The sequence below is a fragment of the Somniosus microcephalus genome, chromosome 1 (genome assembly GCF_052327205.1).
Source record: "Somniosus microcephalus isolate GS21.2 chromosome 1, FLI_Smic_1.0, whole genome shotgun sequence".
Classification (NCBI taxonomy): domain Eukaryota; kingdom Metazoa; phylum Chordata; class Chondrichthyes; order Squaliformes; family Somniosidae; genus Somniosus; species Somniosus microcephalus.
In genome coordinates this window covers 249,719,494-249,733,251 of record NC_140987.1, presented here as the reverse complement: position 1 = coordinate 249,733,251, position 13,758 = coordinate 249,719,494, and the positions used below count along the sequence as shown (strand labels likewise).

At 47.9% G+C, this 13,758-nt stretch overlaps 1 protein-coding gene across 4 annotated transcripts in view; it reads left to right on the top strand.

The window, feature by feature from the left end:
- Positions 1–13,758, top strand: part of tek (TEK tyrosine kinase, endothelial) — a 170,070-nt gene that overhangs the window by 67,507 nt on the left and 88,805 nt on the right. For all 4 annotated transcript variants that reach the window (XM_085991812.1, XM_085991805.1, XM_085991822.1 and 1 more), the window contains one exon: positions 7,500–7,610. In XM_085991812.1, coding sequence (XP_085847938.1) covers positions 7,500–7,610 — 111 coding nt within the window. The remainder of the gene's footprint in view (positions 1–7,499; positions 7,611–13,758) is intronic.

Genomic DNA, 13,758 nt, shown 5'->3' with positions numbered 1-13,758 from the left:
CTGCGGTGGGGGGGGGGAGAGAGACGCCGCTGCTCACCTGCTCGCTTCCCTCTTCCCCCGGGCTTTCGGGCTACGCGGGGAAGAGAGAGAGAGGAGAGAGAGAGAGAGACGGGGGGGGGGGGGAGGGGAGGGGAGAGTGAGACGCCGCCAGTTGCCGGGGTAACCCTCCTCCCTCCCCCCCCCCCCCTTCCTGAGAGGCTACAGGCTGTGAGAGAGGCCCATGCCTGGTTGCCGGGGTGACCCTCGTCCCCTGCCCTCCTGAGCGGCTACAGGCTGAGAGAGGCCCAGGCCCGGTTGCTGGGGAAATCTTTCCCCACCTCAACTCGCTCCCAAAATCCCCTCCACACACACACACAAAGTGGGAAAAATAAATGAAGAGTTAGAATCAAGATGGTCGCCAGTCACCTCAGCTCAGAAGGATTAGGCCCACCCACACACGCAATGAAATGTCCCCCGTGATGCACTGATTGGTCAACCATCAGGTTAATCCCCTGTACGATTGGTCAACCATCACGTCACTCAACGCTAATGAGCGGAATGTTGCCGTTTTTTGAAACTTTTTTGTATACTGTCTGAACAATTTTTGTTTGACCAAAAAGTAAATACACCTATTAGACTCCCCTAATGATAAGCTTTCTTTTGATATAACATATGTGTAGGTACGCTCTTTAACTTTTGATTGTATAGCCGGACAGACAGACAAACAGCGAGACAAACTGCTTTATATAGATAGAAGATAAATAATGGACTCTAGCATTTTCCCCACTACCGATGTCAGGCTTACCGGTCTATAATTTCCCATTTTCTCTCTACCACCTTTTTTAAATAGTGGGGTTACATTAGCAACCCTCCAATCCATGGGAACTGTTCCAGAGTCTATCGAAGGTTGGAAGATGATCAGCAATGCATCTGCTATTTCTAGGGCCACTTCATTAAGTACCCTAGGATGTAGATTATCAGGCCCTGGGGATTTATCGGCCTTCAATCCCGTCAATTTCCCTAACACCATTTCCCTACTGTAGTGTATGTACCTTTAAGAGGAGAACTACTTTTACAGCTCCTGTATACTGTAGTACCGGCAGTGACCACATCTGTATATAAACCCTGAGTAGGGATCTGTACTGTTAGTTTTTAGAATACCCTCATCCAGTAAACACCTGTTGATTGTTATCTGCAGTCTCCGTCTATTTATTGAAGAATACCATACCTTAAGATTCACGGATTTAACAGTGGCACCGAGGCAGATTCGAACCTACCTGCAACTCTGCATTTCCTCCCAGGGATTCGCTCCTGGAGGACAGTGGAAGAAAGTCGAGGCCAGAAGCACGGGCGTCGACCACGAGCAACTGCCCAGTCATCCAGCAGAGAGTGAGCATCGCAGGGGAGGCTGTTGAGAGCTGGGCTTGGTTCTCCAGTCATGATGATCCAGCGCAACAGGTACGGCGCAGACCCTTCCCAGACAGTGGCGGCTAGAGCCGACCGACGGCACAGAAAAGGCCGAGCAGCGTCGACGGGGTAAAAGAGAGGGTAAAGCGCACAGGGCGCAGCCGGGGGTTGAAGACCGAGCGACGTCGATGGAAAACAAAAAGAGAGAGGGTAAAGCACAGCCGGGGTTCAGGACTGAGCGGCAGCAATGAGAAATGCGCAGAGCGCAGCCAGTGCTCAAGGGCTGAGCAGCGTCCGCGGGGGAAGAAAGGAAGCGCGGGAGATGCCATTTGAGCCGCAGCGGAGAAGAAGGGAGAGCGCGGGAGACGCCATTTTTGAAGCCGCAGCGGAGAAGAAGGGCGAGCGCGGGAAGAAAGGGAAGCGCGGGAGACGCCATTTTGAGCCAGCGGAGAAGAAGGGAGAGCGCGGGAGACGCCATTTTAGTCAGTCTAACCACACCCAGGGATGCCGAAGAGTGGCAGTGTCACAGCGTTCGACAATGAAGTCGAAGATTGGGCGACATATGTAGAACGTATTGAAGTGTACTGCAAGGCGAATGAAGTGCCAGATGCCAGGAAAGCACTGGTATTGTTGAATTCCATGGGTGCAAAAACGTATGGCTTACTGCGAAACCTAATAACCCCAGAGAAGCCAGTGGATAAGGATTTTGAAAGCATAGTGGCAATCCTACAGGACCACTTAAACCCCACACCGCTGCTGATAGCCGAAAGATTTAAGTTTCACAAAAGGAACCAGCATAAAGACGAAAGTAATGCTGAGTATTTAACGGAACTGCGCAAGCTATCGTAACACTGGAATGGGACTAGCAGATACGTTAAGGGACAAGTTTGTGTGTGGGCTTCAAAGTGAAGGAACCCAGAAATGGCTTCTATCAGAAAAGGATCTTACGTTGGACAAGGCTTTCAGCATGGCAGTATCACACGAAGCAGCTGCACGGGGCGCTGCAGAGATACAACGGAGACCGCAAGAATATGGCACCAATGAAATGTCATATGGAGCAGTGAAGTGTTATCGCTGCGGCAGAACAACACACGACCAGAAGGATTGTTGGTTCAAGGACCAAGTGTGCAGACAGTGTGGAAAAGCAGGACACATAGCAAGAGTCTGCAGGTCGGGAAAGAAAACCAGCAGCAAGAAATCTCCACAGGAGAAGTACAAAAATGTACATAAGGTGACGGAGAGTAGTTCAGACGAACAGAAAAGTGATACAGACTCCGGAAGCAAGGAGCTGGGTTGTCTGAAACTACATAATGTAATCAAAATGGAGGATCACCAAACTATCTGGGTCACGCTCAAGATAGACGGAGTCCAAGTGAAAATGGAATTGGACACAGGATCAGCCCTAACAGTCATAAACCGAAGGGACTACAAGCGGCTATTCTCACATATACCCTTGAGAGATACAGAGATTGTCTTGAAGACGTACATGGGGCAAAAAGTCTACCCCAAAGGGAAAATAAGGGTGAACGTGATATACAATGGCAAGGAAACACCAAAAATGGACCTATATGTATTGCCAGATGGAGGACCACCACTACTAGGACGTGAATGGATCCGGAAGATACAGTTAGATTGGCATTCCATACAGGCACTGATGGTAGAGGCCAAAAAGGATGACGACGTCACACCTGGACGACTGTCAAAAATGCTAACTGACGCACAAGTGGTGTTCCAGGAGGGACTCGGAACACTAAAAGGCATAACAGCGACGATCAAAATAGAGGAAAATGCAAGCCCAAAGTTTTTTAAGGCGAGACCGGTGCCTTATGCGATCCGCCCAGCCGTCGAAGCAGAGCTGGAAGGTTTGGAACATTCAGGAGTACTGTCCAAAGTGGACTGGAGCGAGTGGGCTACACCCATCGTTCCTGTAATGAAGAGGTCGTTGAGTAATACGCCTGAGGAACCAAAGAAGGTTCGCATCTGTGGGGACTTTAAGGTGACAGTGAACCCAGTCCTTCACACGGTACAACATCCGCTTCCGCGGATTGAAGATATTTTCGCCTTGCTATCTGGAGGAAAACGCTTCACTAAGATTGATCTGCCCCAGGCGTACCTGCAAATGGAGGTAGAAGAAGCCTCGAAACAATACCTCATGATCAACACTCACAAAGGTCTCTACCAATACAACCGGCTGGTGTTCGGGGTAGCATCAGCTCCGGCTATTTGGCAAAGGGCAATGGATCAAGTCCTGCAAGGGATTCCAGGGACCCAGTGTTACTTGGACGACATCCTGGTCACGGGCGAAAATGACAGTGATCACCTCGCCAACCTTGAGCAGATGCTCACTAGATTGAAGGAATATGGGCTCCGAGCTAATCGCCACAAATGCGAGTTTTTCCAGAAGCAGATCTCGTATTGTGGCCACGTTATTGATGAAGAGGGGTTACATAAGTCCCCTGAAAAGATTGAGGCAGTAGTCAAGGCTCCAGCACCGGAAAATGTGTCACAACTGAGGTCGTTCCTCGGGCTGGTGAACTACTACCATCAGTTCTTACCAAATTTGTCTACAGTATTGCACCCACTGAACACCCTACTGCAAATGGGGGTACTATGGATGTGGAATGACGAATGTAAACGAGCTTTCCAGAAGTGCAAAGAATTGATCACATTAAAAGAGGTGTTGGCTCATTTCAACCCAGTACTACCAATTCGGTTGGCGTGTGATGCATCACCCTATGGTATTGGAGCGGTGCTGTCGCACAAATTCCCAGATGGGTTGGAGAGGCCAGTAGCCTTTGCGTCTCAGTCACTAACCTCAGCCGAGCGCAACTACGCCCAGATTGACAGGGAGGCCCTCAGCCTAGTATGGGGAGTGAAAAAGTTCAACCACTATCTGCACGGGCAGAAGTTCACCTTGCTGACTGACCACCAACCACTTGTCTCCATCTTTAATCCAAAGAAGGGCGTTCCGGTGATGACTGCACAACGGCTACAAAGATGGTCCCTTTTTCTAGGGCTGAACCAATATGAGATAGAGTATAAGGGCACGAAACAGCATGGAAACGCTGAAGGGCTATCACGCCTGCCACTGCCTACTGCGGAGGAAGTACCAGCAGTGGACCCTGTCGAAATATTTTATTCAACTATAATTGAACGCTTGCCAGTAACTAACACGGATATAGAGAAGGAGACCCGAAATGATCCGACACTGTCTCGGGTATATGATTTGATGGTGAAGGGATGGCCAACACATGGCGACTCACTATTGCCACCATTCTCATCCAGAAGAGAACAGCTGTCAGTATGCCAGGAGACATTGATGTGTGGATCCCGAGTGGTAATTCCACCCAAGTTAAGGGAAAGAGTGCTCATTGAGCTTCACGAAGGCCATCTGGGAGGGGTGAAAATGAAAAGCCTTGCTAGGGCGTATGTGTGGTGGCCAGGGATCGATCAACAAATCGAAGACCTAACAAAGAGCTGCTCAGGATGCCAGAAGGTCCAAAATGCACCACCACATGCCCCTCTACACCCATGGGAGTGGCCCTCCTCTCCATGGCAACGGGTGCATATTGATTTTGCTGGTCCATTCATGGACTCAATGTTCTTAATAGCAGTGGATGCACACTCGAAATGGCCTGAGGTGATCAAAATGTCCTCCACCACTACGGAGAAAACGATTGCAGTCCTACGGACCATATTTGCCAGGAACGGCTTGCCAGAACAGATTTGCTCTGATAACGGACCACAGTTTGTGTCCGAAGAGTTTCGGAAATTTGAGAAGGAATGGGGTAAGGCATTACACATCCGCCCCGTATCATCCAGTCACAAATGGATTGGCTGAGAGGTTCGTACAAACCTTTAAAAAGGCAGTACGGGCATGTGCGATGACGACATTCCACTGCAGCATAAGGTGGACAATTTCCTGTTAGCCTACAGAAATGCGACACATGCAGTTACCAACCAGACCCCGGCCATGATGTTCTTTAACCGAAGGTTGAGATCTCGTCTGGATTTGCTCAGACCAAATGTACGAAGAAATGTTGAGAATAAGCAATTCCAGCACATCCATGAGAAGCCGACAAGGAGCTTCAATGTAGGGCAACCAGTCTTGGCCCGCGACTACCGAACAGAGAAATGGCAACCAGGAACGATATGCACACGGCAGGGGCCACTAATGTACACAGTGGATGTTGGGGAGAACATTGTGAGACACCATGTCGACCAGATCCTAGCGTCACAGGAACGAGTCAACCCTATGTCTCGCGTACCTGGTGATGAACCCAACATACCGGTAGCATCTACCCCAGAAACAGTAGCATCGGAAGCTGATGAACTAACTGATGACAGGGGGCCAGATTCGCCTCCGCACCAAGAGCAAGACACTCGGGAAAGGCGCTATCCAGAAAGGATCAGGAAGTCGCCCCAAAGACTGAATCTATAAATGGACTATTTCAGTTAATGTGCATGTTATAAGTGTTAACTGTTAATTGAATGTTATGGTACTGTTAATCTAAAAGGGGAGGAATTGTAGTGTATGTACCTTTTTAAAGAGGAGAACTACTTTTACAGCTCCTGTATACTGTAGTACCAGCAGTGACCACACCTGTATATAAACCCTGAGTAGGGATCTGTACTGTTAGTTTTTAAGAATACCCTCATCCAGTAAACACCTGTTGATTGTTATCTGCAGTCTCCGTCTATTTATTGAAGAACACCATACCTTAAGATTCACGGATTTAACACCTACAAATACTGATTTCATTCAGTTCCTCCCTCTCATTAGACCCTATGTTCCCTGACATCTCTGCGAAGTTATTTGTGTCCTCCTTTGTGAAGACAGAACCAAAGTATGTATTTAATTGGTCTGCCATGTCTTTGTTCCCCATTATAAATTCCCCTGATTCTGACTTCAAGGGACCTACGCTTGACTTCACCACTCATTTTTTCTTCACATATCTATAGAAGCTTTTACAGTTAGTTTTAATGTTCCCTGAAAGCTTACTCTCACATTCTATTTTCCCCCTCTTAATTAATCCTTTTGTTCTCCTTTGCTGAATCCTAAACTGCTCCCAATCCTCAGGTTTGCTGCTTTTTCTGGCCAATTTATACGTCCTCTCCTTGGATCTTATGCTATCCCTAATTTCCCTTGTTAGCCACGGTTGAGTCACCTTCTTTGTTTTATTTTTATGCCAAACAGGGATGACCCCGAATCATTGTGTGTATGCTACCTGGTTCAAGAATAAACGGTTTGATCTGATCTGGTGAAAGCAATGGGGTTGATTTTCAGTGTGCCATGCGGGGGGCTAAAATCCCGAATTCGGGGGTCCCGACACCATCCTGCCCAAAACCCGCCTCCACGTAAGTTTCAAAGGAGGCGGGTACCCGCCCCGCACTGGGACCCGCCGACCCAAGGCGGGAAGGGATTAGTGCCAATTAACTGCCTGTTAACAGGTAGTTAACAGGCAGTTTTTAGCCTGATCCCTATTTTGAGGGGTGTTGTGTGGGATTCCCTATGGCTCCAAACCACGCCAGGTTAGAGCAGGCGGGCCGTCAGGTTGAAGGACTTGGAGGGGTCACGATGTCGGTGTTCAGGTGAGTGATGGGTGCATGAGTGCAAAGGTAAGTGTGTTTGGTGTGTCTAAAGTGTGTAAAGAAGTTTAAATTACCTGTACTTACCTTAACAGCCTTTCTTTCTCTAGGTTTCTGGAGTCCATCACTCAGCTGGCACTGAAAACAGAATGGCCGCGAACTGTCAAAAGTGACAGCCTTCAGCTTTCAGTGCCGGTGACAGTTCTAACTGAGTCTGCGTAGAAGGACTCAGGTTAGAAGTCAGACTGTCAGTGTTTGACAGCTTCAAACAGCTGTGAAACACTGATATTTCATCTGTCAACACCTCTTGACAGATGAAATTTCAGTCTGTGATGTCACCTGTTGCCGGGTGGCCCTTAATTGGCCTGCTGAGCCCGCTGGGCGGGCTCAACAAGGTCAATCAAGGGAAAATCGTGTGGATTGGCCGGATGTCGATGTAGGTGGGACTAAAACCCAAAAGTTGTAGCCCCACCTCCTTCCCAACTGCTGAATGAAAATCGACCCCAATGTCTTTTATTTTTCAGCACATTTCCTCCCAGAAGCCATTACTGTTACTGCAAATAAGGGCGACAATGTGACCATTCGTTTCAAGCAACAACTCCAGACAGATGCTGATGTTATGATCTATAAAAATGGTAATAAAACTATGCAGTTATAATCCCTTCTCTTTCAGGCAATAGACTCAGCAAATTAACTTTATAAGCTTTTGGTGACCAGCTAACCATTTTATTGTGAAATACAAAGAAATGGTACTGTTCTCAATCATTTTCTACTTGAAGTTACTAATTTTTGTTCAAACATCTATCTGTAAGTAATAAATATTTTATTTTGCATTCCTCCAATTCTGGCCTCTTGCGCATCCCCGATTTCCATCGCTTCACCATTGGCGGCTGTGCCTTCAGCCACCTAAGCCCTAAGCTCTGGAATACCCTCCCCAAACCCCTCTGCTTCTCTGTCCTCCATTAAGATGCCTCTTAAAGTTTACCTCTTTGACCAAGCTTTTGGTCACCTGTCCTAATATCGCCTTATGTGGCTCGGTGTCAAATTTTGTCTGATAATCACTCCTGTGAAGCGCCTTGGGATGTTTTACTGCACTAAAGGCGCTGTATAAATGTAAGTTGTTATGCTTTAAGTGTGCGTAAAGCCATGCATTATACTATTAAACCCTATACAATAGTTCTGAATTGATGGTAATGGTATCATTTTTCCATTGACAGTTCTTGCTAAGGTTACTATCACTATCTGGACCAGTTTCTTCGCCAGATTTAAATGTGATTTTTGCTTAAATTCATAAAGATTGATTCCTGGTCTGAAAATTACATTGGCCCAGAACTTTGGGTCCCCACGGGTGAGTGCGCAAGGGGTACTCACCCGTAGGCCCGATGGAAGTGCCGGTTTCCTGCATGCACGGGAAACCGGCACTTCCATTCCTCTGAATGAAGAGGTTCAGAGGTCGAACGCGTGCACGGGGGAGGCTGCGTGTGCGCATTGAACTTCATTTTTTTTTACAGGTTTTCCCAGGAAGGTAAACCTGCAGAATTTAGAAATATAAAAAGCAGGCGTAAGGCCTGGTTTTTACAAGGTAAGTGGTGAATTAATTAAAATTAAAACATTTTTTCCACAGGTTTTTTATTTTTAAATACTTTAAAGCAAGGTAAGTTTATTTTTAGCCCCGTTAGAATATAAAATTATTTTTTTCAAAAATTTAAATTATTGTTTAAAATAGTTATTTCATGTAATTTATAGTTTATTTAAAAAATGTGATTTAAAAAAAAAATGTATTTGAAGGTTTAGTGCTATTTTGGGGCCGTACTATTTATAAGTCTTGACAGCACTTCCTGTCAGACTTATGAATGGAGCATTCCCTGCTCCGATTGGCTGCCCATGGCCCACGTGATCCCAGGGGACGCATCGAACTAACTGCGCCCCTGGGACACGCAAGCACTGCACGCCGGCAGCTGGACCAGGCCCCGGATCTGAATTCCATGGGGCCCTACAGCTCAACTGCCGGCGCGCAAGGTAAGTGCAGATCGGGGGCTTACACCGACCCGAATTTCTGGGCCAATATATACAGAGGAGTCACCCCTTTGGCCTTGTGATGTCAGTGAAGTCAGATTACAAGCGCTGTGACATTAGCAAGCACCAGTTTGTTAATCACATAACTTAACACGGAGGCATAGTGGTTAGCACTGTTGCCTCACAGCGCCAGGGACCCAGGTTCGAATCCGGCCTCGGGTGACTGTCTGTGTGGAGTTTGCACATTCTCCCCGTGTTTGCGTGGGTTTCCTCCGGGTGCTCTGGTTTCCTCCCACAGTCCAAAGATGTGCAGGTTAGGTTGATTGGCTATGATAAAAAAAATTGACCCTTAGTGTTAGGGGGATTAAATACGTGGGGATAGGGTGGGATATGTGTTGGTGTAGGGGTTACGGGGATCGGGTGGGATATGTGTCGGTGCAGGCTCGATGGGCTGAAATGGCCTCTATCTGCACTGTGGGGTTTCTGTGATTCTGTGAAAATATAGACAACTTTTCAAAGATTAAGAGCTAGAAAAAAGATTGTGAACAGGAGCCTTGTAGTTTATGTGCCTTTAAGGCAGAACTACTTTTACAGCTCCTGTATACTGTAGTACCGGCAGTGACCACACCTGTATATAAGCCTTGCGCATGCCTCTGTACCCCCAGTCTTGAGACTACCCTCCTCCAGTAAATACCTGTTTATTGTTAAGTTACAGCATCCGTGTGGTTATTGAAAAACAGCATGCTCTCAGAATCACGGATCTAACAGTGGTGACGAGTGTCGATTCAAATCTACCTGCAACTCTGCATTCCCTTCGAGGATTTGCTCCGGGAGGGCGGTGTAACGAAAAAAAAAAAAAAAGTCGAGGCCAGGAACACGGGCGTCGACCACGAGCAACCGCCCAGTTGTCCGGCAGAGAGTGAACATCGCCGGGGAGGCTGTGGAGAGCCGGGCTTGGTTCCCCAGCCACGACGATCAGCAAGAGACTGACGACAGGTCCAGCGCAGACCCATCCCGGACAGTGGCGGCTGGAGCCGACCGGCGGTGGAGAGAAAGCCGAGCAACGTCGACGGGGTAAGACAGAGGGTGAAGTGCACAGGGCGCAGCCGGGGGTTGAAAACCGAGCAGCGTCGAGAAAAAAAAAAACCGGAGAGAGAGGGTAAAGCAACAGCCAGGTTCAGGACCGAGCGGCGTCGAAAAAAAAAAAAAGAGAACGCGCAGAGCACAGCCAGGGCTCAAGGGCTGAACAGTGTCCACGGGGAGAAGAAGGGAGAGCGCGGGAGACGCCATTGAGCTGTGGAGAAGAAGGAAGAGCGCGGGAGACGTCATTTTTAGAAGCCGCAGCGGAGAAGAAGGGCGAGCGTGGGAAGGAAGGAAAACGCGGGAGACGCCATTTTGTGCCAGCGGAGAAGAAGGGGAAGCGCGGGAGACGCCATTTTTGACAGTTAAATCACACCCAGGGATGCCGAAGAGTGGCAGTATCTCTATGTTCGACAATGAAGTCGAAGATTGGGCGACATATGTGGAACACATTGAGGTGTACTGCAGGGCGAATGAAGTGCCAGATGCTAGTAAAGCACTGGTTCTGTTAAATTCCATGGGTGCCAAAACTTATGGGTTACTGCAAAATCTAATAACCCCAGAGAAGCCGGTGAACAAGAATTTCGAAAACATAGTAGAAATCCTACAGGACCACTTAAACCCCACACCGCTGCTGATAGCAGAACGATTTAAGTTCCATAAAAGGAACCAACACAAAGACGAAAGCAATGCTGAGTACCTAACGGAACTGCGCAAGCTATCGAAACACTGCCAGTTTGGAGCGGGACTAGCAGATACGTTAAGGGATAAGTTTGTGTGTGGGCTTCAAAGTGAAGTAACCCAGAAATGGCTTCTATCAGAAAAGGATCTTACGCTGGACAAGGCTTTCAGTATGGCAGTATCACACGAAGCAGCTGCAAGGGGAGCTGCAGAGATACAACGGAGGCCGCAAGAATATGGCACCAATGAAATGTCCTATGGAACAGGGAAGTGCTATCGCTGCGGCAGAACAACACCTGACCAGAAGGATTGTTGGTTCAAGGACCAAGTGTGCAGACAGTGTGGAAAAGCAGGACACATAGCAAGAGTCTGCAGGTCTGGGAAGAAAACCAACAGTAAGAAATCTCCACAGGAGAAGTACAAAAAGGTACCCCAGGTGATGGACAGTGGTTCAGACGAACAGAAAAGTGATACAGACTCCGGAAGCAAGGAGCTGGGTTGTCTGAAACTACATAAGGTAACCAAAATGGAGGATCACCAGACTATCTGGGTTACACTCAGATAGACGGAGTCCAAGTGAAAATGGAATTGGACACAGGATCAGCCCTAACGGTCATAAACCAAAGGGACTACAAGCGGCTATTTTCCCATATACCCTTGAAAGCTACAGAGATTGTCTTGAAGACGTATACGGGGCAAAAAGTCTACCCCAAAGGAAAAATAAGGGTGAAAGTGATATATAAAGGCCAGGTAATACCTAAAATGGATATATATGTATTGCCAGATGGAGGACCACCACTGCTAGGATGTGAATGGATCCGGAAGATGCAATTCGATTGGCATTCCATACAGGCACTGAAGGTTGAGGCCAAAAAGGATGACGACGTCACACCTGGACGACTGTCAAAAATGCTAACTGACGCAAAAGAAGTGTTCCAGGAGGGACTAGGAACACTAAAAGGAATAACAGCAACAATTAAAATAGAGGAAAATGCAAGCCCAAAGTTTCTTAAGGCCAGACCAGTGCCTTATGCGATCAGACCAGCTGTCGAAGCAGAGCTGGAAGGGTTGGAACGTTCAGGAGTACTGTCCAAAGTGGACTGGAGCGAGTGGGCTACACCCATCGTTCCTGTAATGAAGAGGTCGTTGAGTAATACGCCTGGGGAACCAAAGAAGGTCCGCATCTGTGGGGATTTTAAGGTGACAGTGAACCCAGTCCTTCACACGGTAAATATCCGCTTCCACGAATTGAGGATATTTTCGCCTCGCTATCTGGAGGTAAACGCTTCACCAAAATTGATCTAGCCCAGGCGTACTTGCAAATGGAGGTAGAAGAAGCTTCGAAACAATACCTTACGATTAACACTCATAAAGGTCTCTATCAATACAACCGGCTGATGTTCGGGGTAGCCTCGGCTCCGGCTATCTGGCAAAGGACAATGGATCAAGTCCTGCAAGGGATTCCAGGGACCCAATGTTATTTGGACGACATCTTGGTCACGGGCGAAAATGACAGTGATCACCTCGCCAACTTGGAGAAGGTGCTCACCAGATTAAAGGAGTATGGGCTACGAGCTAATCGCCACAAGTGCGAGTTTTTCCAGAAAGAGATCTCGTATTGTGGCCACGTCATCGATGAAGAGGGGTTACATAAGTCCCCTGAAAAGATTGAGGCAGTAGTCAAGGCTCCAGCACCGGAAAATGTGTCACAACTGAGGTCGTTCCTCGGGCTGGTAAACTACTACCACAAGTTCTTACCAAATTTGTCCATGGTATTACACCCACTGAACACCCTACTGCAAACAGGCGTACCATGGAAGTGGGATGACGAACGTAGACGAGTTTTCCTGAAGTGTAAAGAATTGATCAGATCAAAAGAGGTGTTGGCCCATTTCAACCCAGCACTACCAATTCGTTTGGCATGTGATGCATCACCCTATGGTATTGGAGCGGTGCTGTCGCACAAATTCCCAGACGGGTTGGAGAGGCCAGTAGCCTTTGCGTCTCGGTCACTAACCTCAGCCGAGCGCAACTATGCCCAGATTGACAGGGAGGCCCTCGGCCTAGTATGGGGAGTAAAAAAATTCAACCACTATCTGCATGGGCAGAAGTTCACCTTGCTGACTGACCACCAACCACTTGTCTCCATCTTTAATCCTAAGAAGGGCGTTCCAGTGATGACTGCACAACGGTCACAAAGATGGTCCCTGTTTCTAGGGGCGAATCAATATGAAATAGATAAAGGCACGAAACAGCATGGGAACGCTGATGGGCTATCGCGTCTGCCACTGCCTACTGTGGAGGAAGCACCAGCAGTGGACCCTATCGAGATATTTTATTCGTCAATAATTGAACGATTGCCAGTAACAAACGCGGATATAGAGAAGGAGACCCGCAATGATCCGACGCTGTCTCGGGTATATGATTTGACGGTGAGGGGATGGCCAACACATGGCGACTCACTGTTGCCAGCATTCTCATCCAGAAGAGAACAGCTGTCAGTATGCCAGAAGACAGTGATGTGTGGATCCAGAGTGGTGATTCCACCCAAGTTAAGTGCTAAATGAGCTACATGAAGGTCATCTGGGGGGGAGTGAAAATGAAAAGCCTTGCTAGGGCTTGTGTGGTGGCCGGGAATCGATCAACAAATCGAAGACCTAACTAAGAGCTGCTTAGGATGCCAGAAGGTCCAAAATGCACCACCACATGCCCCTCCACACCCATGGGAGTGGCCCTCCTCTCCATGGCAACGGGTGCATATTGATTTCGCTGGTCCATTCATGGACTCAATGTTCTTAATAGCAGTGGATGCTCATTTGAAGTGGCCTGAGGTGATAAAAATTTCCTCAACCACTACAGAGAAAACGATTGCAGTCCTATAGACCATATTTGCCAGAAACGGGTTGCCAGAGCAGATTTGCTCTGATAATGGACCACAGTTTGTGTCCAAAGAGTTTCAAAAATTTATGAGAAGGAATGGGGTAAGGCATTACACATCCGCCCCGT